Genomic DNA, 25044 nt, shown 5'->3' on the forward strand with positions numbered 1-25044 from the left:
ATGTCGCATCATCATCCTAAATCGTATAAAACATGTCACAATCCTTCAAAATAAATTTGTATCCTGTCTTCAAAGTAGACCGCAGTCAGGAGAGTTCGACCACAAGAAGCCAGCGCAAGATGTACTTCCGGTGTTTCAGTTTTTTCTTTTACGTTAAAAGTCCCGAAAGCTGTGTTGTTGTTTTTTTTTTTCAACTAGGATTGTCGGTAGAGTCGACAACAGTCTCCTTCCATAAAATACAGTTCTGCCCATACAAACACATATCAAAGTTGAATTAGGCGTTTAGACAACAATCCAGTGCCAGACTTTGGAAAACAAGGCCTTCATTTTGAAAAAGCCAAACGGAAATCAAGCGATATGTCCCGCAATTCACCCCTCTCTCCATCTCCTCCCAATTTGTCCACATTCCTGTGTGTCTACCCGTTGGCTGCCAGTCCGGACATGTCTTGTCCTTTAAAAGTCCATGTTTTGTCTCATGCCAACGCAGACCTCTACATCGGTACTGTCCACGTTTTTGTGCATTTTGTCTGCTTTCTACACAGCTGCGCAAACATGGACAACAACCACACCGTTTTAACACACAACAATAACGCAAAATTTAGTTAAAAATGTAGTTAGTTAGTGAAAATGTACGCTAGCCATGACTTGTCCCCTGTGACAAAGCTGTCACGTTGAAGATATTTCCTTTTCCTTTTTCCTCCATACCGTCCCGATGGACACCCAGTGGGAGGGACTAAAGAGTGCATCACCTACGGGAACATAAATGAACTCTCCTCTGAGAAAACACTGGCTGGATTAGGATGAAACAGTACTATTAACTTGAATCTTTCTTTGTCCTGCTTGTGGACTAGATGTGTACGCCGAGTCGCGGACTGCAGTCAAGCCAGCCTCCACTTTGGAAAACACAGTCGCGGTGGTGTTTGAACTGAGAGTAAGTATCTTTTCAGGCCTAACTTGGACGCATATTTCCCTCCTCTGTGTGAGCTGTCGCAGCGTTGAAGGTTGTCCAGCTGCACATTTAACAACAGCGACACGGTGTAGCCCATCCACGCTGTCGGGGTAGTCGAAATACCGTTGTCACGTTCGTCAGGTGACATTTGTGGCGTAGTTTTGTAAATTCAGGTGTAGTTTCCGTTGTGGACTGCAGCGCTGTAGGGAAAAAAGGGGAATGGGTGGAGACGAGAAAACATACCCTTCAGCATTTTGAGCCTCCACAACCAGAGCAACCAACATCCATGCTTTCAAAACGACTTTACAGCTACACTTAGGACAGTGGCTCATACATGGGCTTCATTACTTTCTGATGGAAGATGAATAAAACGTGATCTGATGCACGGGTAGCACAACGTAGGCTACCCCATCTTAAGTCCCGTCAACTCTGGAAAAGGGGAGCCAAAAGTAGGCGTCTTTCTCCGAAGTTATATCTTAAAACACATTTCAAAGCTCACGGCTTTTATCGTCAGTTTGCAGCAGTGGGTTATAAACGTGGCCAAACCCTCAGGAAGAAACGCCTTTTTAGGCGACAATTGTGCAGGTTTAGGGAAATCCAATGGGGACCAGCGCAGCGCAGCGCAGGCGAGGGTTGACTCAGTGTACTTGTCTTAGTCACGTAGGAATTTAAGACGCATTCAGATCCTGTCCATAGTCTTTAAAGGCCCCATGTATATATTATTTTCAAAAGAACATTATGTAAAAACATAAGCCTTCCCTAAAGCTGGGAAAATACACATTTGTGTATATAATCATTTAGTTAATATTACACTTCATGTGCTGCCGTTACAAGAATGTGCAGAGAAATAAACTATGCATTTTTTTTAGCTTATTAATATTGTATAATTTAGGTTGACAATATACTACAGTTGGAATAACGGATAAGTCAGATTGGTGACAGTCATTGGTTCAGTCATGTTAACTTTTTAAGAAAGTGTGCAATACATTGTAATATTGAGCCTGTTTTGTGATGTTAGACACATGGAAACATAATCCAATGAAAACCTTTTTTTAAGAGTAAGTAACTCGAGCTGAAAAGCCTTAATTTAGTGACCTCTTCTGTTCAGAGGTGCTTGTGGTGTAAGGGTGCACTGAGCATACCCTGAATGCACCTCACCTCACGGCAAGGCGAGCACTTCAAGGTCAGCAGTGACAACAAGAGCTTTAGCTTTGCTCTTAAAAGCCCCTGTGTGTGGTATTTTTATGTGATTACAGCAGCTTTAATTATTCTGCTGGTATAAGTTTTTGTTTGTAGGAAAAAAAGCAAATCTCATGAAGTGGTAACTGATTAGCAGCAATGATACACACTCACAAATTTACTCTGTTTTGGATATTTCGTGTGTAAGATGTGGCTTGGCTTTCAGTAATAACGCCCTTCTGAACAATTTTACTCCCTGGGTGAGTGAAGTATTTCACAGGCTGGAAACCTGAGTGAACACTGGAGACAAAGTTTCACTCCAGTGAACAAAAAACAAGAAAATCTTCTCACGTCATCCGTGCTCTTACATGAAGTATCTCCAGACAATATCATTGTGCCTTGCTCTGTATGTTAGTTGCAAGCAACTTGTCATTTGACACTAAAGACCGAACAGAGAGAAAAAAAATATAAACTCTGGTCTTCATAGCACTCAACAGACCAAAGTGCTTATTGAGAAAAATGTTGTTTAGCCAACATATCTCAGAAAACAGCTGGAAGGGAGTTTAAATGGTTAATGTCAGTTTACACGGCTGGATGGTCCATAAAGATCTGGGATTATAAGTAGAAAAAAACAGCAGTGGCCCATAACAAACCTAAGGCTTGTGATTAACTTGTTTATGAGCCACATATTCACAGTCATTCTGTTGACCTATGTTATCTGGATTTTCAGTGGTACAAAACATAAGGCAGAGCTTACTGTTTGCTGAGTTGCCAGCCCGTCACTTCACTGTAAATCCTCTTCTCCTGACTGTCCCTGATTGTGTACATTTAGCACACTGCGGGCTGATTTACAAAGTCATGGTGTGTTTTTTCTAAATCCAAATTCCAGTTGCCTTGCAGCTCACTGTTGATGTTTTCAGCGGTGAGCTGGGAGGAAACATTGGGATTTGTGGTCTCCATCATAATAATACAGAAAATAAGAATACAGAAAAATCAGAAAGTGCGCCTTAAAAAAACACTTTCACTGAGATGAACTGTAGCAGAATGACAAGTGATTGTTTTTCTGCAGTCTTCTATCCCTTGTTTTTTATTTTTTAGTTCCCCTCCTCAGGTCTTTCAGTGCTGCCAATAGCCTCTGGCCCATACAGAGCAGGTGACGTACCCACCCAGTGCTCTGCTGGGTGCATTCAGTTATTTTGGTAGGTCAGCTTTTTAGGATTTAGATCTGATTATTTGATGTTTCATCTTCATCTTCATTCTCAAACTCTCTTTCTCTCTCCAACTCTGTCTCTGTCTCTCCTTCACACACACACACACACACACACACACTCCCTTCCCCCTCTTTTGCCTTGTTTCCCAGGAAACATTCAGCCTTTCATTGCACACTATACAAAAGGGTTCACACACACACACACACACACCCTTTTTTCTCACTGGTCGCTGTGTCCTAGACTTCTCGCATTGTTGATGAGCTGATCAACAGGTAAACACCACAAGACGCCTGCAGTGTATGAATGCTCTCTGCTTTTGGCATTTTAGCAGTGGTACTTCTAACATTTCAGTCTGGTGTTGATTGGTATGATACCGAGCTGCACTTGAACGCCTCTTCTTGTGTGATCATGATATGTCACTCACCTCAAGAATTAGATTTACTTCAAGAACCTGTTTGTCTGCTCATTTTCTGGATTCTTGCTCGTACTGGTTCAGTCATAGTACTGCTGCTGTTTTTACTGCCACTAATACCACTCCTGGTTGCTGTTGCCACTGTGACTATTACCACCACAACTAATGCAGCTACTGCTGTGGCTGCTGATTTTACAAGTACTGCTGTACAAAATTATTACTACTACTAGTAGTAGCAGTAAAAAAACTTCACTTCTTTTCTTAATCAAATGATTACTACAAGCAAATTCATTGCTTTAGATAATTAAAGCAACTTAACTATTGAAATAAGTTAAGTCACAATATTTTTTTTCTACTTTTAAAATAAACCACATAGAATAAACATATAGATAAACTAACAATTTGTAAATACAGTTTAAACTTTAATGAAGGTTGCTAAAAGCCCTCTGAACATTAGCTACACTAGCATACATGCTGACAAGTTTTCAGTTTCAGTTTTATTAAAACGTTTGTAGAGAAAGATCATTTCATCTGGCTAATGCAGCTGATACCTCAAACATGCAGTGTTTTAAATTATGCTTCTGCCAACATGTATTACTTTTGCCTTTACTGTAACACAGAATCACTTTATTGTTTGTTGTTTTTGAGGTGACGTAATAATGCGTACTTCAAATCTGCTGTGGTTTTGTTGAAGAGCCTGGTGTCACTTTCACATTTCTTTGAGCAGTAGTTTTCCCATTGCTTCATGCATGCTTAGTGCTGAGAAGGTGCACAGACTCTCAGTGTAAAACATCCTTTTCTTTTGTCTTTGCATCAGGGAAGCTGGCACTTGCACCAACAGTGTGATGGCCAGTTCAGAGGATGTGATTGAGCCGCTGGCTCAAAGCTCAACAGCCCCAAACCTTGGCAGAAGACGCTTTTCGCACGACCTCCATGATCTGAGTCCTGATGAGATCGATGGCCTCATGTCCAGCAGTGGTAAGAAAAACATCAAACTTAAGGAATGAGCTGCTCACTGAAATTATAATGGCTGTATCATAAGAATTTTATTGAAATGTTCTTATCTTCCAAATCACAGAGGGTCGCCCTTTCCTTGTGGTGCATCATCTTCCTGAAGTAAAAGAGAAGGGTATACCTTACTTAATACCTGGCATCCCTATTACATGCAGAGTGGACAACACAGAGAAATACACTACTCGCTCAAAGGTACATCTGTTAAGCTTTTTAACTATATGTGGAAGATTATATACATTTTCTCTTTTGGTGGTTGGTGTGTTTACAGAAATTTATATAACCATATCAAAACACAATCTTTTGGGCAGTTTATGTGTTTGTCCTTGTTCAGTGCATATGCCCATTAGATCTAGAAGAACTGCGTCCTCAGCCCTGATCTGTTGCACTTATCATATGCAGGTTTATGGGGCAGATGACAGCTCTGTGTAACTTCCAAATAAGTGGAACTGGTTTGGCTGGCCCCTTTGGTTGTTGTGCTAAAACTGTGGCTTGTGGTATTGCACAATGCATGGCAAAAAATAAGATGATAAGAAAGAAAGAAAGAATTTGTGTCAAAGTCAAAGCTTGAGTATTATATTGATTATTTTGTCATTTGGTTTTCTTCAGTAGTAGATTCTTTTCATTTCTAACATGCTGGCATGTTCATAATTTGAATAATATCCCTCAGGTTCATGTAGGTACCCTGTACACAGTGCGGCTAACACACGGTCACTTCCACTGGACAGTGAAGAGGAAGTACAAGCACTTTCAGGAGCTGCATCGAGACCTTTACAAGCACAAGATGATGATTCACTTGCTGCCTCTGGGAAGGTCAGTGTACCAAGCTGTCACTCTGATAGATATGCATTAAAATCCAAGGGATGGGTTGCTTTGAGTTTAATATCAGTATTCATTATTTTGAATATTCAAATTTCTTTCAAAGGTTTTCAAAGGAAAGGCAACAGCTGAGAGCCTTGTCAGAGGAAATGCCCAGCCTACACGGGACTGAACGGACCCGAAGGACCTCCAGCAAAATGGTATGAAACAAGCCAGTCATATATTGTATATTCGGTACAGATTTGAGCAACCCTTTGAGTACCTACACAGAATATGTATGTAACTGTTGTTGTAGCAACACCAATTGTGCAACATGTGTCACAATGCAAATTTTAATAAAGTTCTTGTTGGTCTTTGCTGAGTCCATATTCAGGCTGATCTATTTTTTAATTTATTCTACTGCTGATCAACGTAATGCCACAGCAACTTTGATATTCCAATAAATATTCTGTATATTTTTTGGTGGCGCCATCTTTTGTAACAAAAAGACCTTTTTATTGCTTCTATACCTGACAAATATTGTAAATAGTATTGAATTATATCATAAATATCTTGTAGCGGCTGAGATCTACACAACCTATTGCCCATAATGACAATTTCATAAAATGTATGTAGTATCATTCAGTCCCATTGACTTGCACATTGTCACTTGACCTTGTCACTCTCAGACTGTTGCATAGCTTTTATGATATTATATATTATTTTTAAAAAATCTTTATTATTGTATTTATCTGCTTTTTAATTGCAGAAATACCTTGAGGAGTACCTGAATGGTCTGCTGGAGAATGTGTTCTGCAGGAATGATCACAGCATGGTAATAGCTTTAAAACACAGACACACATACAAAGTGGATGCTGTGTAGTGCGATGACTTCTCCTCACCTACTTCTCTTCCAGCTGGAATTCCTCTCTGTCGGTGCTCTCTCCTTCATCACTGATCTTGGACCCAAAGGCCTGTAAGCAAGCTGCTCGAGAGTGTGTGTGAGACACAGGGAAAAGTGGAGTAAATGACAAAGTGAACGATAGAGGTTTATTGATCAACATGTGTCAACTTGTCTCAGGGAGGGACCCATCTTCAAGAGGTCAGGGGGCCACCGGATCCAAGGCCTGAATTGTATCGGCCATCATCAGTTCTGTTTCCGCTGGTCACGACGGTGGCTGGTGGTGAAAGACTCCTTTCTGATGTATATGAACAGAGACAACGGCTACATCAACTTTGTGCTGCTGTTTGACCCAGAGTTCAAAGTGAAAGTGGGCCGTGCTTACACTGACACCAAATACGGTGTCTGCATTGAGAACTTCACTCGGTAGGTCAGCTGTGTGTAGCCTACGCAATGACAGCTCTGGTGTATTGTGTGTATTTATGCCTGGGGTTATGATGTGTTTGTCTTGCATGCACGGCCTGTTTGTTTTTGTTCAGGAATCTGATCATCAAATGCAGCAGCTATAGACAGGCTCATTGGTGGAGTCACGAAATAAACCAGCTGGCAGAATCCTCTGACTTTCTTAAAGTGCAACGCTTCGACGGGTTCGCCCCTCCACGGGAGAACACGCTCACTAAATGGTCAGATACGTAGTCTGCCTGAGATTTACAGCTTTTTGTCTTTAGATTTCATTCTCAGTTGCCAAACCTTTGTGGTTCCTGGTTGTTGTTTGTAGGTATGTGAATGGAAGAGGCTATTTTGCAGACCTGGCTGATGCTCTCGAACAAGCCAAGGAGGAAATCTTCATCACAGATTGGTGGTAAGTGTAATGTGATGATAGAAAGGACTGCAATTTACCAAACAAAGAGTTGTTCTGATGTTGTTCTTATATTTTAGCTACATATAAAGTGTATTTCTAATGTGAATGAAGGAAAACTAGATGGAAAAGTTTGTGTCTTTTCTCTCAGGCTCAGCCCTGAAGTGTTCCTAAAGAGACCAGCAACTGATAACTACTGGCGCCTGGATGAGATACTCAAACGCAAAGCAGTAATGATTCTCTTTGTCTTGTTCTTCTCTTTTATACAATTTAAATGAACTAAAAATGAAGTTTCACATTATCTGTGCTGATGTTATTTTTTTTTCAAATGGCATTCCCTCTCTTTTTTTTTACTTTGTCCTGCAGGAACAAGGAGTCAAAGTGTGCGTTTTGCTGTACAAAGAGGTGGAGCTAGCACTTGGCATTAATAGTGAGCACAGCAAGAGGACACTTATGAATATGCATCCAAACATCAAGGTTTGTCATATCTCCATATAATTATAAGGAGATGCTACAGCCCCACAACCAACAGAGGCCTTGTTTCATGTTTTGACAGCAATTTTTAATCCCATGTTTCCATCAGGTCATGCGGCACCCTGACCATGTGTCATCGGTGGTGTTCTTCTGGGCTCACCATGAAAAGATAGTGGCCATTGACCAGACAGTAGCCTTTGTGGGGGGGATTGACCTGGCCTTTGGGAGGTGGGATGACAGCCAGTACAGGCTAACGGACCTGGGTTTGACAGAGACGGCCGACCGCGTACCCACTGAGGAGCCCGCAGGAGATACAAGAGTAAGAACATGTTGAAACACAGATGAAGCATGAATATGTCTCCAGTGGTTCATGAACCAATGTGCTTTGAATGTGTCACACTGCATGCACGGGCTAACAGATCATTCTGTTAACCAGGACAATGGTGTAGCTGATGGTCCTAAACCATCTGACCCAGATAAGCAAGAAGAGGAGGACCCTGAAGATCTGACTGGCAACAAGAAATTGTGGCTTGGCAAAGACTACAGCAACTTTATCAGGAAAGACTGGGTCCAACTGGACAGACCGTTTGAAGGTTTGCTTTCGAAACCTCCTGTGTCACACACAAACATGCAGATACTGATGTGGGCCATTCTGCACTTTTACCTTTGGTTCTTTAAGTATATTTCGATGCTAATACTTTTGTATTTAACTATTTAAGATATTTTTTGTTGCTACCAATAGTGAAGTAAAAGATCTGAGTGTTTCCTCCTAACTGACACTGAGAGGCTTTGTACACCATGCTGAAAGGATTGCTTTTTATTTTTTTCCAGATAACATCGACCGTACTCAAGTTCCTCGCATGCCGTGGCGTGATCTGTCAGCAGCTATTCATGGCAGAGCCGCCAGGGATGTAGCCCGTCACTTCATCCAGCGCTGGAACTTCACCAAGGTCAGGCACTAAAGAGAATTCTGTCTTTTTAAAGCTACCTGGGTTTTGTTGTCATAGTTTTGGCCTGAATATTGATATGTTAACATAATGGTGACTGGTCCATGAGTGCTCTGCTGGAATCAACTTAACAAATGACTCAAAATATTGTAACTTTCCAAAACATTTATTTGTAGGTGTACACAAAAGTTATTGTTTGTTCATATAGTCGTCACATAAAGCTTAAGAATCTACCTGAGATCTGTGATGCTGTGGCTTGTGTGTTGTGTAAGCTGTCCACAGTATCTACCATGTTATATAATGCTAACTTTTTATGTTTATTGGCCACAACTGCAACAATATGACTCAAGTGGTAAATAGTAAATAAAAATGTAACTTTTAGACAAGGTTTTCTTCAGGAAATATGACCAACAGCAAGGTGAAAAATCTGGCTTTCATTCATATGTTTTGTCTTCTCTAGATCTTCAAAAACAAGTACAAGGACGAGTTCTACCCTTACCTTCTCCCCAAGTCTCACAATACTGCAGACTCACTCTCATTCACTGTCCCTGGGTCCACCAAGGCCAAAGTGCAGGTATATAAGCACACACATCAAGCAAGACCGATTAGTATCTGTGCAGCACCTGTGCAAAAAGATGTGTTTTATGTCATTAGGAAAACGGAGGAAATCTATTAGGGCAGTTAGGACTATTATATTAGCTGCATGTATTGAACAGACTCTATTCAGTACATGGAGAATAAAAATGCATAAGCAGTCTATGAAATGTTCTTGAGGACATGAAACCTGTGATCCACATCATTTCAAACCAAATATTGACACTGACCTGAGGAAAATCTATGTCAACTGCTAGTCTACATGGTTTAAAACGTGTCTGTAAGCCACATGTTGTCTTGTCCTGTAGTTGCTGTAAAATATGGTGCTTGTCTTTTTATTTCCGCTCATGTATGGAACTTGCAAGACTGCCAGTAATATGGGAAATATAGTGCTTTTTAGTGTGGAAGGGCTATTTAGCCATTCCTACAGTCTCTTATACTAAGACTGTTCCCATGTGATGTTAGTGTTCCAGATAAATCAGACTTTCTTTCTATTCACCGTGGGCGGCATCCTTGCTAGAGAACAGTGACCAGTTGTGAAACAAACTCTCCAAACGTTGAAGAAAATGCAAGAGATAGACTTCACACTAGAGTCCGCCAGAAACCTGTCCTGCATAGAAAATCAACCCTTTACTCTCATCAAACAACATAGAAAACTACCATGGTGCTTATGGATCTTTAAAGATGGCCCTCAATAATTTCACTTTAATTGTACTTTAACAAAACAAACCATGCTGCCCTTCATCTCTGTATTTATTTAGATATATTAGTGAAATGTAATTACTGTAAAAACACAAGGCCATTGCCAAAAGGATCAAAGGCCCATGCTGAACTCTGCTCTGTGTTTTACATTGTGCGACACCAAGTCAGATCTAGCAGGAAATCAGATGGATTTCTTTTCAGTACAACAAAGAGACACTGTTCTGCCTTTCTGAAGTGCAGCTAAAGTATTCAGTTTTTTCGCAATGGCAGATGGTGGAACGAGAGTAAAGCCCCGTAGAGAAAAAAATCACTTCCAACATGTTTATCCTGTTTAGTACAGCCAGAGAAAACAAATGCACTGCCAAAGACGGGGAGGGAGGACAAGTGGAAGCATTATATTTGCTACAGGCTACATGGGAAATGTGATCTGTTCTCATTCAACATTATATGCATCATATGCCTTGAAGTGTTCAGACACTGAGTGCTGGGTAACAATAGCTTTTGCTCTGCATATTTTCTTATTTTACTGTGGGCTGTGTCCTGTAATCCTAATCCTTGTTCCCCATTATGCTGTAGCTTTCCAAGCAGGTTTTGTTGATCCCTTATTTAGGTTGGTGGCTCAGTTGTCACACTTTGTGTTAGAGCTGTAGAGCTTAAAGAGTGTCCCCGTAAAACAAATGCAAGTTAATATATATCGAACTGGCTTAAATTACTGCAAAAATGATAGTGACAGTTTCAGTTGTCTGTTTTGTTACAAGTGTACTGTACAGGTGAAGCTTTAAAAAGTACTCTGACAAAATTCTGTATTAAAATAAAGTGAGAATACTTGTGTTACGTTAGTGTTATGTTAGAGAGCACATGGTTTAGCAAATAAAATGAGTTTTTGAAAGTTAGACCTGCAAAAAAATATCAGAGGATGTTTTTTTTTTTTTCTTAATTTCAATTTGAATGCAGGTAATGTATGACAGAGATTTACTGAAATTAGAATTTAAATGTTGAGATTTGGACCTTCAAAACTGTAATCATGGCAGAAATTATTAAAATTAAGGCAAAACTGTAGGATATTTCATTGGAAACGTGGTGAAATGATGATGAAATGATGTTTTGTTTTTTGTTTTTTTCAGGTGTTGCGCTCTGCCGACCGTTGGTCTACTGGAACCTGTGAGAACTCGATCCTCAATGCCTACATTCACACCATCGAGAACAGCGAGCACTACATCTACATCGAGGTAATGCTGGAACGACTTGGCTAGTTACAGACAAATTTGTACCTTAAAGCGTGGACTGAGCATAGTTGTAATGCCTTTCTGTGCTTTTTAATGATTTATTTTAGACCTCGACATTGAAACAGTCAAATCCTGTTAAAATCATTTCAGTCTGTTGTGAGTTGAGCTTCCTCGTGATCGCAGTGATACAGTCCAAGGGCAGCCATAGCAAAAACTGTTTTGTAACTTTGATCCCTTTAGAAGAATGGGTTGTCTAGTGTTACACCATGCAGTTCTTTCCACAACATTTGACACATTCATATCATTTCACATGTAGCCGTCTGTGGCCAGTGTGTGTCTAACCATGGCGTTTCATGAGTCTGACTGTAATCACAGCTCGGTCCCTTCCTCGCCAGCTTCCTATCGGCCTGCTTTAGCCCTCACCTCATGCCGAGCTACCATCTGCTTTCTCTCTGCCCTCAGAACCAGTTCTTCATCAGCTGTGCTGATAGCAAGACTGTCCATAATGGGATTGGCGATGCGATTGTGAATCGAATCTTGCGTGCACACAGGTCTGTTTGAGTGTAGTAGCCAGATTTCCCAAAATTTGCAGACACACGTTCTTTAACCTTGAAGTTACAAAGCACCTTTTCATAAAATCTGTAAGTGGATTAAAATGTGTTAGACAGAAAACATGACAGCACATAGCTTTATGGCTGAAAAGACAATTTGCCTGACATTGTTTTAAATAAAACAAATCATTAGGTGTTTAATTAGCACACTTGTAGACAAAATCCATGTTGACACTGTGTCTTGTTGCAGAGACAAGAAGAAGTACAGGGTGTTTGTGGTGATTCCTTTACTTCCTGGGTTTGAGGGAGACATCAGTGCAGGAGGTGGAAATGCCATCCAAGCTATTCTACACTTTACTTACAGGTGAGAACCATTTCCTCCCATTACCATTCTGCACTCAGCCCACAGAGCAGAGGAAACACCGCAACTTACAACAACCTCAGGAAATCACGATCTCTGAACTTTCATCTGGCTCAGACATGTTTCTAGTCATGAGGAGTTGTAGCTAACACAGATTTCATTCAGTTCTGTCACTGAGTCCTGTTTGTGCTAAAATGATTTGGATTACACGGTTTGTGTCATTGAGACCTTTTCATCGATTCTTAATACATCTTAATGCACCTGACCACTAGACCAACAGGGACTCGAATTACATTGTCTTCTAAATACGATGTTTTGGAGTGTTTCTGTGAGAAGTTTTGCTGATTCATGCAGCAGAGCATTTGTAAGGTCAGACACTGATGTTGGACCAAAAGGTCTGGCTCTCAGTCTCTGTTCCAGTTCATCCCAAAGGTGTTGGATGGGCTTGAGGTCAGGACTCTGTGTGGGCCAGTCAAGTTCTTCCACACCAAACTCATCCAACCATGTCTTTATGCATTTTGCTTTGCACTGGGGCACAGTCATGCTGGAATAGAAAAGATCCTTCCCCAAATTGTTGCCACAAAGTTGGGAGCATAGCATTGTCCAAAATGTCTTGGTATGCTGAAGCATTAAGATTTCCCTTCACTGGAGGTCAGTAGCCGAGCCCAACCCCTGAAAAACAGCCCCATAAGGAAATGTGTCTGTATACTGTTGTCTATATAGTGTATGTATTAGTGCAGGCATAAAGAGACCTTTATGTTTATGTACTAAATGCAAAAGTTGATTTGAACTGAGAGAATATTCTATTCCTTTGTCTGTTGTGTATTACATAATTAAGTAATTGTTTCTCTGGTTAGAGATTCATTGAATATAAGTGCATGAGCTCATTAAAACATTTTAGTAATGCTCTTTAATAGCTGGGGCCTGTGGTTCAGCCAAAAGTACAACTTGGAAGAACCCTGCTGCTTTTTCTTTTGTTAACATAACTAAGTGATTTATTATATTAAAGCTGCATTGAGTGATGATTCATCACAAGCAGAGGCAGCCCGTTGTTATGACCAGAATACAGCATTATAATACAGCAGGCAGTATTATTCTTAAGGTTTCACTCTTCATCCTTTAGATTTTACAAGTTTGTTGTGAATTTTAGTGTAATGTGATTAAACATTGTTTTCTATTGTTTCATTCGTTTTTAGTATTCATTGTTATATAATTTCAATGGATTTTTAATGTTCCAGGACCATTTGCAGAGGAGAGCACTCCATCCTGTCTAGACTTAAGGAAGGTGAGTTTTCAGTATCTGCTTTCTTTCCAACTAAAAAACAATCCAGCTGAGATCACAAAACACCACCTGTTGTCCTCTGTAACACGTGTGTCTTTCTCTCTCCTTTCTCCTCTATAAACTGAAGCCACTGGTACTAGGTATCTTCCCACCAGCCTCCATTTTCATCCTTTACTGGTTCACCTTCTTCTCAAAACCATTTTAATATCTAAAAGTCCATATGAGTTTCGTAATAAATTATCATTGTATTTTTACATCACTCCCCCAGTTGAGGACCAGTGGGTAGACTACATCACATTCTGTGGCCTGAGAACACATTCCCAACTCTCCCAGACGCTTGTTACAGAACTCATCTACGTTCATAGCAAGACCCTCATTGCTGATGACCGCTGCTATATCATTGGTGAGTCACCTGGAGTCGTCGCTGAGCTCCAGAATAGTTAATCACCTTGACAGGAGCACTGAGTGCAATTTAATCATTACTTAGTTAGTTGCAGTTTAATAGCACCGTTGAAACTGACATATAACTGACATATAACTCATTAAGTTAAAAATATGAAAGTGAACAAATATATGGACTTTTTTTTTTTTTTTTTTTTTTAAACAATAATTAATAGGATGACAGCTCCTTACGTAGGGTGTACTAAAGCACTGTGACCCAGGGATAGCAAGATCAAGTAATGAAGGACAGAGTGCAGTGTCAATATTGATAAGCTGCAAAAAAGATCTTATTTTGTAAATCTGTCATTAATTCAAGTATTCTAGGAGTCTTAATAGGCTTTCAGGCTCTTGGAGAATTTTATGAAATCAAACCCCACTGTAATACTACTTGTGGACAAATTTTTTCTGTAATTCTTTTAATACATTTACAAATTCTCTAATTACTTCACTTTACATTAGTTTTCCTTCTGAGTGGAAGAGTTTGCCATTCCTGTGCACAGAGGATTCACAGAAAATGATGATGAAATGATGAAATGTAGTCCAGCATTAGTTGTAATTTCATCTGATTGATATCAGCCTCACTTGCTCACTTTCCTAATGCCATAATGGAGCTGAATTATTTTAATGCTAATAAAACCAATCGTTCCCTGCTGCTGTTTGTTCACGTTAAAAGCTTTCTGCCGGTGAGGCGTCCCAAGCAAATTCATTGTTTTGTGACCAAAATAGTTCTGACAGTGAAAAATACAGCCAGGAATATTACATTATAACAGAGCATCAGCCTGTAGCATTTAATTTCAAATTCTAAATACTACTTGAGTACTGAGTGTACTGAACAAGAGAAAACGTGAAAAGCATATTTAATTCTGAAGAATATTTCTGTCACGGCTATTCCATTTCTGTTGCTTCAAGTGCTCAGCACTGGTTTAACAAGAGTGATTCCTCTGATGAAAGGACAGATTGTAAATCCTTATACCTTCCACACGTGTTCCAGGATCAGCCAACATCAATGACCGAAGCATGCTGGGCAGTAGAGACAGCGAGATGGCAGTGTTTGTGGAGGATGAAGAGCGGGTCCCATCCGTCATGGGAGGGGAGGAATACCAGGCAGGACCCCTCACACTCGCTCTGCGCAAGGAGTGTTTCAGGTCAGGACAACATATGCAACTCTTGGAATGACATTGGTGTAAGACCAGGAACATATAGATTTATGATACACCTCTGGATGATGTCTTGATAGTTTTCTATGTATCAGGATGTGTCAGCGACTAAACTGAAACTGGCGATAAGTGAGAATCCACTTGTTTATTTTTTTCTGGTTTACAGGAAATTAGTAATAATTTTCGTTGTGAAAAACCTTTTAAGTTTAAGAACCATATTGTGATGGTCTATATTACTTGTTTTTCCTTCCAGAGTCCTTGTTGGAGCTTCTTCGGACCCCAGTATCAATGTTGATGACCCAATCAGTGATGATTTCTTCTTCTTGTCCTGGAAAGCAGCTGCTAGATTGAATGCCACGATTTATGACAAGGTATAAATTAAACTAAAGATGGTATTTCATAAATCATAAGATTTAGAACTTACTATGATTACTGTTGAGAGTAGCAGTGTAGAGTTTCAGTTTTCTCACCTTTCCTCCGCTCTCTTCGGTTTTGTCTGTGCTCCCGACCTGCTCTGATGCAGGTCTTTAAATGCCTGCCCTACGACACTGTCCACAACATGCGAGAGCTGAAAGAGTACTCCAGCCAGGAACGCCTTAGTGAAACAAACCCTGAGCAGGCCATGGAGGAGCTGAAGGCCGTACGAGGGCTGCTGGTGTACTTCCCCCTGAAGTTTCTGTGTGAGGAGAACCTGCTGCCTCCGCTGAGCACTAAGGAAGGCATGGCCCCTGTAGAGCTGTGGACATAACTGCAGCTCAGCCCAGATCAGACCACTGCATAACACCCAAAGGACTGCTGTGCCACATGTGCACCCTTGTAGTTCCAGCTCACCTAACATTCAGCACAGTGCACTAAGGTAGTTGCAGTACTGGCACATCAGCGGTGAGGGAAACACATCACTTTAACACAATTTATTCGTTAATCATTGATATTTTTATGTTGTCTTTTTGAATGACCATGGTCTAATCTGATCATAACCACTGAAATGTAGATTTTAAGATGATTATCTGTCAGAATGGTAGATTAGACTGTATTGGCCAGTTTATTCACAATGGCAACGTCTGCAAAACAAAATGAATGTATGACTCAGAAGAGTATTGCGAGGTTGTAGAGGAAATCAAGCATCTCACATGATCTGGGAACATAGTGTACAGTTATTGGTGCAAGGTTTTTGGGTGGGTGGCTCTGTCTCTCTCTCTCTCTCTCTCTCTCTCTCTCTCTCTCTCTCTCTCTCACACACTCGCTCTCACTCTCTCCCTCCCTTCGAGGTTTCACCTCTCACTGCAGTGCCAGCAAATCTGTCAGAACATTTGTGGTTGTTATGGTGACAGATATAAAGAGATGGCTGGATCGTAGCTGAAATACAGCCTTGATGGGGCAGAGAAGGGAGAACACTGATAAGAGGAATATAACTTACTAAATCAGGACGGCGTGCAGTGAAATAGAAAGCAGAATGTGGAAAGAGGACTGACAATTTCTGCAGAAACAAAGTCATTTTAACGGTTTTGGATAAATGATCAGGTGGGAAAACTGTGGGAGAGAAAGACAAGGAGGATTTTAATAAGTCGCCATGACAGCCAAGTGAATTAAAACTTTCACCATATTGACAGCAGTCAAGAAAGGAACATTCCACTATGCGCTTGGTTTTTGGGAAACTGTTGATTGTTTGATTATTGCATTTTTCAGCCATTTCCATGTGGGCTCCACAATTCTGTGTCAACGTGCCATAAAATACTTTGAATTTGTTTAAGGGCATTACATATTGCCATAACACTGACTGAATGTCAGCATAATGTGACTTTAATTCAAGCTGCAGTTTCCTTGGAACATGTCATATTTTTCCTATTTTTCCTATTTTTTTAATTTTAGGCATAACTTGATATGTAATCAAGTCAGTTTCTTTGTTAAAACCTGTTTATTTTCATAACTGAGTCTTGGGTTACCAAGTGACTACTACTGAGCAATCTGAATAAAGACCTACCTTATCTTATCTGAAAAAGCATTGGACAGATAGGCAGGCAGGCAGGCAGTTTCTGATTTGGAAATATCATGTAATAATTCAACAGAACATACAGTTGATGTTGCATTCCTTGTGTATAAAAATAGGACTCCGGTTAATATTATGCAGTAACAAAATTTTGTAAGCTTGTAAGACATGGGTAACAGGAAAGGACTTTGATGAGAAGAAAATAAGGAAGTTCTATAACATGCGCATGAACACTTGGGCAAAACAATGTTACTTTGAGAATATTTACATATTTTAAGATTTCTCATATGGCACACAGTCATACCAAGTTTTATCAGTGCCTCTCTAAAGCACCTGTATGTAAGTTTTTAGGAAACAACCAGCAGCGAGGCAGATAATAGCAGCAGCAAATGAAGCTTGTGAATGAGACTTTATGTTTTTTATGCTCATCTTTTCAGTGGTGTTCTCATTTTACTTTTCAATATTGGGAATGCTTCATGCATTTTAAAGAGACGTGTATGTCAACGAATGACTTCAAGTGATAGATTGTGGTACATGACATCACCATAATCCAGTCCATTAATCCAAAAAAATGGAAAATTTGACAGAGCCAGTGAAATTGTAAAGACTGTTTCATAAGCTTTTGTAGGCATGCTCACAAATCAACAGCACTACTGAGGTGGGTTTTAGTGCAAACTTGTCTGTGAATGTGACAGATGACAGGTGTCCCACATGAAAATGATTTTCTCTACTTGAAGCACAATTCACAGAGGAGCCAGTAAAACCATTTGTGTTTAGAAATGACACAGAACTGTTCACACATTCCTTTTGAAAGATATTAAAAAGCCACTATGAGCCTTTGCACTCTTGAAGCTGGGTATTTGCTAGCTCTTATACAGCACAAAACGACCGCCTTCAGTGACGTTCTTGGTTTAAAGGTTTTGCAGAACTGTCTGTGATGTACTGAGATGTACTGTTTCTATCATTAATTCTATTTTTATTAGCCTAATAACCAGCATTACCTATTCATTTTGGTGTATATGTCACTAATATAAACTTGTGTTTTTAACTCATTCCTATTATCCCTGACAGTCACTGTGTCCTTTGTGTATATAAATCTGTAGATCTGAGTCATTACCTTGCAGTTGCTGATGTTTAAGTTACTAACACTCAGGGGTAGAGAGATAATAAATATTCTTACTCTTCACAGTTATGCACAACGTGTACTTTTAGGCATGTTGCTTTTCTTGTTTCCTCAATGAACTTGTTTTTTTATGTAGTTTCAAACTGAATATCTGCTTTTACTTTTATTTAAAAAATCCTAATTAGCCAAAATGCTTATTCAAATCAAAAAATGTCAGACTTCTCATATAATGTTTTATAAAAGAACATACTGTATATTTGTACTTTTAATACATACAGGATAAGTAATGGCCTGTCTACTTCATGATGTTTGTAAACTCTAGATGATAGACCACTGTCTAGATATGTTTTTATTAAAAAATGCCTTCCACAGCTAGACTACTCGTATCATCTAGAGACACTTTGAGAGAGAAAAAGGGGAAGGAAATCCTACTTTTTGTGATAACATACTCAATGGTGACGTGAATATACACTGTAAACCACCACTTCCACTACTCCTGTTAATTCCAGCAATGTCCTTTGCTAACTTTATATTCTTGGATCAAATAATGCATTTTCATGAGCAAACTGATTACTGACAGCTGACATCTTTTATGGGAAATATGCATTGTTTAACACAAAATGAAATCATTTCTTTGTGTGAATTCTGAAATGTTCAATAAAACATCAATGCAGTCCCCAAGCTGTTGCATATAGTGGTGTCAGTTTCCTTATGACATGCCACATTGTTGTCTTGAGCACTTGGTGAACAGCTTTGAAAGTGAATCATGCATTATTGACATGCACTATTATCTACTGGAGATAAGGTAGGCCTGTCTTAATGGAAAAAATAACAACAGCATTCATTAAGCTGTTGAACACGTCAGGGCAAAACCAAAAACAGGAAAGACTCTGAAGTGAGATGAGATCACTTTTTAATTAGTAACGACAAAGGACAGATGAGGAATGTTATGGTGTTTCGTGATCCAGCAGAATTTAACGTCAAGTTATTTATGGGGTGTTTTGGACGACTATGCAGGTCAGTGCAGGACTGGCATGAGTGACCTCAGTGGTGCTGCTCAGCAGACCGAGGCAGCTGCGTAGGTTGAGGTCCACTGTAATTTTTCAGGTAATTTGTCCCTGATGAAGCACCGTAGCCATTCAAGGGGCGAAAACACTTGAGGAGTGTTATGTGCAGCCAATCGTTAGCACAACCCCGCAAGACTACAACAAGGCTGGAAGTGGGAGGGAGGACTCGGGAAGCAAAACATGGCGAAATAACAAGTTTGGCTGTTAGCTGCAGTTTGAAATTGCACCTTACCTAAAGTGTTGGACTACGGTTTCAAGTTCATAAAATTTGGAGGCTGGAGAATGAATGCAACGCTTAACTTTAAATAGTCGAGGGCCCGAGCTTACAAGTATTACGGTGGCTGGTGAGAACATAGTGCCTGCCTGTCTGCCTGTGTTTTCCCCGGAAGGTTGGCAGTGCTAGGCGCGACTGTCAACACAGAAAATGGATGAAGACGGAAAGTTTCTTCTGGAAAAGACTATTTAGCCTGCTAGCTTAGCTACGTTTGCTAACCAGTTAACGTAGATCACGCGCACCTGACTGGGTGTTCGGAATATCGTGCGCTCTTACCGATATTGAGGATTATTAAAGTCGTGTTAACAAGTTTGACAACTGCAGTCACAAAGAATCGTATTTCCAACGAAACAGTTATTTTCATTTTCCGTACTTATTCTGCAGTAATAATCTGGAAGGACATATATTTAAGGCAAATAATGACCGCCTGACGGTTGGTTCTGGTGCGGTGCGGACGGACCCGGACGCCATCACATCAGACGTTGCGTTCTCTTAAAAACAACCCTTGCTTTGCTAAGCCGTAAATGTTATTTATACTTTATCGGCGTTACAAGGAATGTTTCAGTGGCACACCAGACATATCTGGGAGTTTTTTCTGCGACAAGCAACGTTTTATTAATATAACATTTGCTGGGATGTTGTACAGCAGCAAAGACGCGGCGTCTTGTCAAAATGAACGCAGCAAGGTGTTCAACAACAGTGAAGGTGCATCGCATTGAAAACCTGTCAGTTGCTAGAATGGTACCGATGGTCGGCTAACGGTGACATTGCCAGTTTGTTGAAATCTCTTATTTTAAGTTGAATGTGTTTTGTGTCGGGCATTGCAACCAGCATTTCTGGAAAACAACTGCGGATACCATAGCTGTCGGCCAGAGTTGACGTGAGCTAGCCAGCTGGGTGCGTCTGTGGCAGCTCTATCTGCGATGTTTTTGTCAATCTAAGTGTTACCGCGTTGTTCCGCAACAGTTTTAACACACTGAGCACCCAGTTTGCTTTATTTTCTATATAGATAAGCCAGTTCAAGCTCGTTATAACAACACCTTTCCCCAAGTAGTTCTTATCTTGTAACTGGCTAACTTGTTAGCTAACGTTTCAAGTTTCGCCAGCTATGTCTGAAAACGCCCCCACACGAAGCCTGGATGACATAGACCTCGCAGCTCTGAGGGTGAGTATTGTTATAACATGATAAGTGTGCTGCACTTTATTGATGTAAAATTATGCCAGACGGACTCATTAGATGTTATGTCATATGAACTGAAGTGTCAGCTTCCCTCTGACACAACCACGACCATTTAACACCCACGCAACAAAGTTGAGGTGTGATAAACATCCTTTGGCCTGTATTTCAGCAGCGGTGCTGTTTTGGTATCACAGATTACCATCAATGGTATTTTCAGGTTTCTCCATTTAATAAAGAGCTAGATTGTTGCCCCCTGCCACCTTTGTGTGAATATTATGTTTGAAAAAAACAAACAAACACGTATCTTCCCCTGTCTCCAGGGATAACACCTGATACACTTTGTGACTGTCACGTAGTTGTTTCTTTTTCATTTTCTTTTTCATTATGTACAGATAAAAAGCTACCTGACTTTTTTTAACATCTCCCTCTGACATTGAAACCACCTTGCCAGGTAAAAAATGAAATCAAAAAGAGTAAAACCCTGCTCACTTTCCCATTTGTTGAAAGAGGGTAAAATTTCTGAATTACGACCACGGTTCTGATACTGCCATTTGATGTGTATCTCGCCATCTCAATGGCAGGGCTTAAAAATATGCATATTTTTTTGCAGCAGTCAATCCTCTTAAGACAGACCTGTATTAGCATTATAAAGAAGTAATGTATCCATTCACTCAGTGCTTTTTTGAATAGATTACTGCCCTATCTTTCCCACATAGGCACAAGTTTTAAATACAGCCATAGTTTTCACTTTTATATGGGGAACTTTTTAAATGTCTTGAGTTGAGTTAAAAGGACCAAAAGGTTACTCAAAATGTACATTTGGCACCATTAAAACTCTAATGTAAGAGCTGAGAAGATGAGGTGCTGACACCGGTGTAAAAACTGTGACTTTCCTCTGGGTAATTGTTTCATGGAAAAAAAATGCATCACCAAAATTAATATTGTTGAGGAAATCACAGGTAGAAGATGTGATGTTGAAAGTTAAAACATCAGAACATATAAGTCATTCCAAAAACATATTTCAAGAGGAAAAGTCAAATGCCTTTTGTCCTGAAAATATCATTAAACTCTGCAGCGCTATGATGTAGCTTTAAAGGATTTATGGAGCTTAACAGAGATCAGGGGTAGTTTATCCAAATCCTGGTTCAGTGGATCTACCTTACCTTCTCTAACTTAAAAGAAGCCTCATCTGACAATCTCATCTCATTTTTCAAAACCTCATTTCTTTATTTCTATGTGAAAAATCTATATGAAATGGAAATCTGAGTTTAACATTTCTAATGGAAATATAATCTCGTGACTGAATAACTGGATTATAAGTATGGGAAAAAAAAGCAGTGTTTTGTTTATAATTTTTTGGCCCAGAAGATGGTTTTCTGTCGAGGGGCACTGAAATTTGTATGATTACTTGCAGTAGTTTTTGAATACTGTCATGCAGTGGAAGCTGGAGTAGAATTGCATAGAAATAAGTTCAATTCTGATTTCATAAAAGTCGGGACACTGTGTAAAATGTGAACTCAAAAAGGTATATGGTATAAGGTTTATTTTTACAAATCAGTGAAGTTGATGAGATAAAACATTAAAGATATTGTCTTTGTACTGTTTTCCATTGAATATAGGTCTAAAAGAATTGGCTAATAATTGCATTCTTTTTTCTTACCTTTTCTTTTTGCCTTATGTACGTGTGCAGAAAAAAATTGAATGCTGCACCATTAGTAAAACCTCTGACTATGATTGGTTTGTGCTTTATAAAGCTTTGCTGTAAACACCAGTAAAGGTTACACATTGAACATTAAGTGGTTCACAACCAACTTTTCCTCCACGTTAGCTTTTATTGCATTGTGGTTATGAATTCAGCGTGTCCTCATATAAGCTGCTTAAACAAAGCCATTAGTTAAAAAAACAACTTTCAATATCCAGATGTTTGCGAATATTCGGATCCGGTGTTCGCATGCCCATGTGCAAAGGGTTAACTGACACCAGGCGCTTAATGGTAGCACAATCCAAATATGGCTGTCTTGGTAAATGAAAAAAAAAAATGTTGATGTTGTTACATCTCTTAGTTCTGTGAGGTTGCCCGGAAACTGACATGCTGTTGGCATTAGTTTGTTCAATCTGAGAAAAAAACTTTCCTTCCAGCATCAAGTTTTATTATTATTAAAGGGCTTTTAATTATTTAGGGAGACATTAACAACACTTTGATCACCCAGAAAATTGTTCTCTGTGTTTGAGTCGTGATTTGGCAGTGTTGCAGCTGTGTAACCACAGATATGGCAGGCTTTATTAAAAAGACTTCCTCTGTCAGATAAGTTAACACCCCTTGAGGAAATGTGTGGTCGACTTCCCCATGGACCATTACCAATGTCTTTCAGAGTTCATTCCCCATTGAAAAGACAGGCAAGCTGGATGCAACTTGACATTTGGGAAAATTTAGTACATTGTTCCCTGTGGTTCTCTAATACAGTGTGTTTGTTGATTAACATGGCTGTGTGATACTAGAGCATCAGAGCTGCCACTTCTGTGATTTAAGCAGGCTACCTGTAGATTTCTCCTGCACTTATCCCACAGTCTTACTGCTTCCTTGTTTTTCTTGCAGTCGTTGCAGACAAATTGTTTGTCTGTGTGTGCTGATGCTGCTCCTTCAACATAACTGTACCCTTCCCCTTGTATCACTTCATTCCTCTCATCCCACTCTCTGCGCTGGACGTGGGTGAATCTACCGCCCCTGCCTTGCCACCCACTCTATCATTACATTATTCTCTTCATACCATCATTCTCTTACCTCCTACTTGACGTCACACACCCCCCACTTTTGTGTCCTTGTACATAACATGCTTCAAAATTTAGACCGCTTGTTTATGTCATCTTTTGAGCTATGTGCATTTGGATCAAACGGGTGGTCATTTCCCAGTGTTGCTGCCAGATCCTTTACAAATGTATATATGCTTTTGTCCCCATAAATGTTTCCTGTCTCAGAGGAATTTTTCCCCTCCTTGTTGAAAGCAGAGAACCCATCATTGGAAACAGATGAAAGCAGGATAGGTCATGCTATACATTCTAAACCCAAAGCAGCAGTCTCACCACCCACACATCTTCTTAAAGCCATATTGAAATTGCATGAAAGTGGAACTGCTTGTCATTTTCTCTTGTCTCTTGGGGGAGGGGGTTGCATAATTGAGTCAAAGCAACCTACTCATTATTAGTGAAATATGTGTTCAGTGCACTGAAACCTAAAATGAGCAAATCAAGAAAAAGCCAGGAGTCCTGCTCATGTTTTCAGAATCCATCTTTGTGTATATACATAATCTAATATCAGTATTTAGTTTTTCTGTTGGTCTGTTTCCACCGCGTAAAGCCTTGTGGGTAGATAGTGAGTGGGAGGCTAGAAAGATTGAGTTCAGATTATTTGTGTGGAACTATTTAATGGTAATACTGGATTTAGAGTACAAGGTAGAAACCAGTACAGTTGCTTTTTCTTGTTTTTATGTATCATTTCTGTTTTACTGGAGCCTGTGTGTGTATTTATCTACCAGTGTTCTTGATAGATCTGCACCTGTGCTCACTTTTTAGGATCACAGCTTGCGAGGCACAGGAAAATAATTCTAAATGGAGCAGTTTGTCATACTGATATTTGTATCTATTAAATTACCATTTTGAGGGCTCTGTTAAGATATGAAATTCAAATGATATTAACATAATTGTTTGTATAAAATTATGTTGGCCTGTTTATTTTTTGTGTGTCCTCAACAGTGTTTTGTTTCAGACTTGTTGTTATACAGCTTTTGTGCCAACATAATTGAAGTCAGATTGCAGCAGTTGCTAGAACAGGTGCTGTTTAGTAGGATTTTAGGAGTGGGGTGTCATTTTCAACTGAAGAAACATTAGTGTAACAACATGAAACACAACCTGCTCTTTGGGTTTGCATTGAAGTATAGATGTGTAGCATTGAAAGCAGAAGAAAGAAACCATCACTAACAATAACAAGTATGGTGTGTTTTGAGTGTGGTCTTTTTATTTTTACTTCAAAATCTGCAAAAAATAAAAGAATGTGTTGCAGTTTATGTGAAATGCTGTTTTATATGGAGCTTTTTTATCTCGAAAATGTTAAGTTGATGTGACCCACCAGGGAAGAAAACACAAATGTCCTGCTATATTGGACTCTGCTCTGCATGCATGTTGCATGATGTATGAATGTGTTTTTGTCTTCTATAGGATCCAGCAGGAATCTTTGAGCTGGTCGAGGTCGTTGGCAATGGGACATATGGGCAGGTATACAAGGTGAGACATGATGCTTCTGTCACATCTCAATGACACAGGACTTTAATTGGAGGACATTCAACACATGAGTTGTGGCTTGT

At 39.7% G+C, this 25044-nt stretch overlaps 2 protein-coding genes across 7 annotated transcripts in view; both read left to right on the forward strand.

Annotated features, from left to right (window-relative positions):
• The first annotated feature begins 454 nt into the window (after nucleotides 1-454).
• pld2 (phospholipase D2) lies at nucleotides 455-18855 on the forward strand. Of its 2 annotated transcripts, none has more exons than XM_046410062.1 (24): nucleotides 455-931; nucleotides 4569-4729; nucleotides 4830-4957; nucleotides 5433-5575; nucleotides 5688-5781; nucleotides 6330-6395; nucleotides 6478-6536; nucleotides 6642-6887; nucleotides 7001-7144; nucleotides 7240-7323; nucleotides 7472-7550; nucleotides 7687-7797; nucleotides 7904-8113; nucleotides 8231-8387; nucleotides 8626-8744; nucleotides 9202-9315; nucleotides 11162-11266; nucleotides 11726-11814; nucleotides 12065-12178; nucleotides 13414-13460; nucleotides 13726-13860; nucleotides 14890-15043; nucleotides 15309-15426; nucleotides 15579-18855. In XM_046410062.1, exons 2-24 carry the CDS (start codon nucleotides 4597-4599, stop codon nucleotides 15801-15803), a joined length of 2874 nt encoding a protein of 957 aa, XP_046266018.1. In that variant the 5' UTR covers nucleotides 455-931; nucleotides 4569-4596; the 3' UTR covers nucleotides 15804-18855. The 2 variants fall into 2 exon arrangements, with proteins under 2 accessions (XP_046266018.1, XP_046266019.1); XM_046410063.1 differs by lacking the exon at nucleotides 455-931 and adding an exon at nucleotides 3550-3611.
• Nucleotides 18856-19281: 426 nt separating this feature from the next.
• mink1 (misshapen-like kinase 1) overlaps nucleotides 19282-25044 on the forward strand; it is a 32769-nt gene continuing 27006 nt past the window's right edge. For 2 of the 5 annotated variants that reach the window (XM_046410053.1, XM_046410052.1), the window contains exons 1-2: nucleotides 19298-20671; nucleotides 24899-24964. In XM_046410053.1, the coding sequence (XP_046266009.1) occupies nucleotides 20615-20671; nucleotides 24899-24964 (123 nt within the window). In that variant the 5' untranslated portion in view covers nucleotides 19298-20614. Of the gene's footprint in view, nucleotides 20672-24898; nucleotides 24965-25044 lie in introns of all 5 variants that reach the window. The other 3 variants (XM_046410056.1, XM_046410054.1, XM_046410055.1) reach the window with 3 other exon arrangements.

This window comes from Scatophagus argus, chromosome 14 (assembly GCF_020382885.2).
Source record: "Scatophagus argus isolate fScaArg1 chromosome 14, fScaArg1.pri, whole genome shotgun sequence".
Taxonomy (NCBI): Eukaryota; Metazoa; Chordata; class Actinopteri; family Scatophagidae; genus Scatophagus; species Scatophagus argus.

Bases quoted from the DNA above. Each gene is read 5' to 3' on its own strand.
- pld2 (XM_046410062.1), top strand. From the start codon at position 4,597: ATGGCCAGTTCAGAGGATGTGATTGAGCCGCTGGCTCAAAGCTCAACA. The intron at 4,730-4,829 runs GTAAGAAAAACA...TCCAAATCACAG, and splicing joins TGGCCTCATGTCCAGCAGTG to AGGGTCGCCCTTTCCTTGTG. The intron at 8,388-8,625 runs GTTTGCTTTCGA...ATTTTTTTCCAG, and splicing joins ACTGGACAGACCGTTTGAAG to ATAACATCGACCGTACTCAA.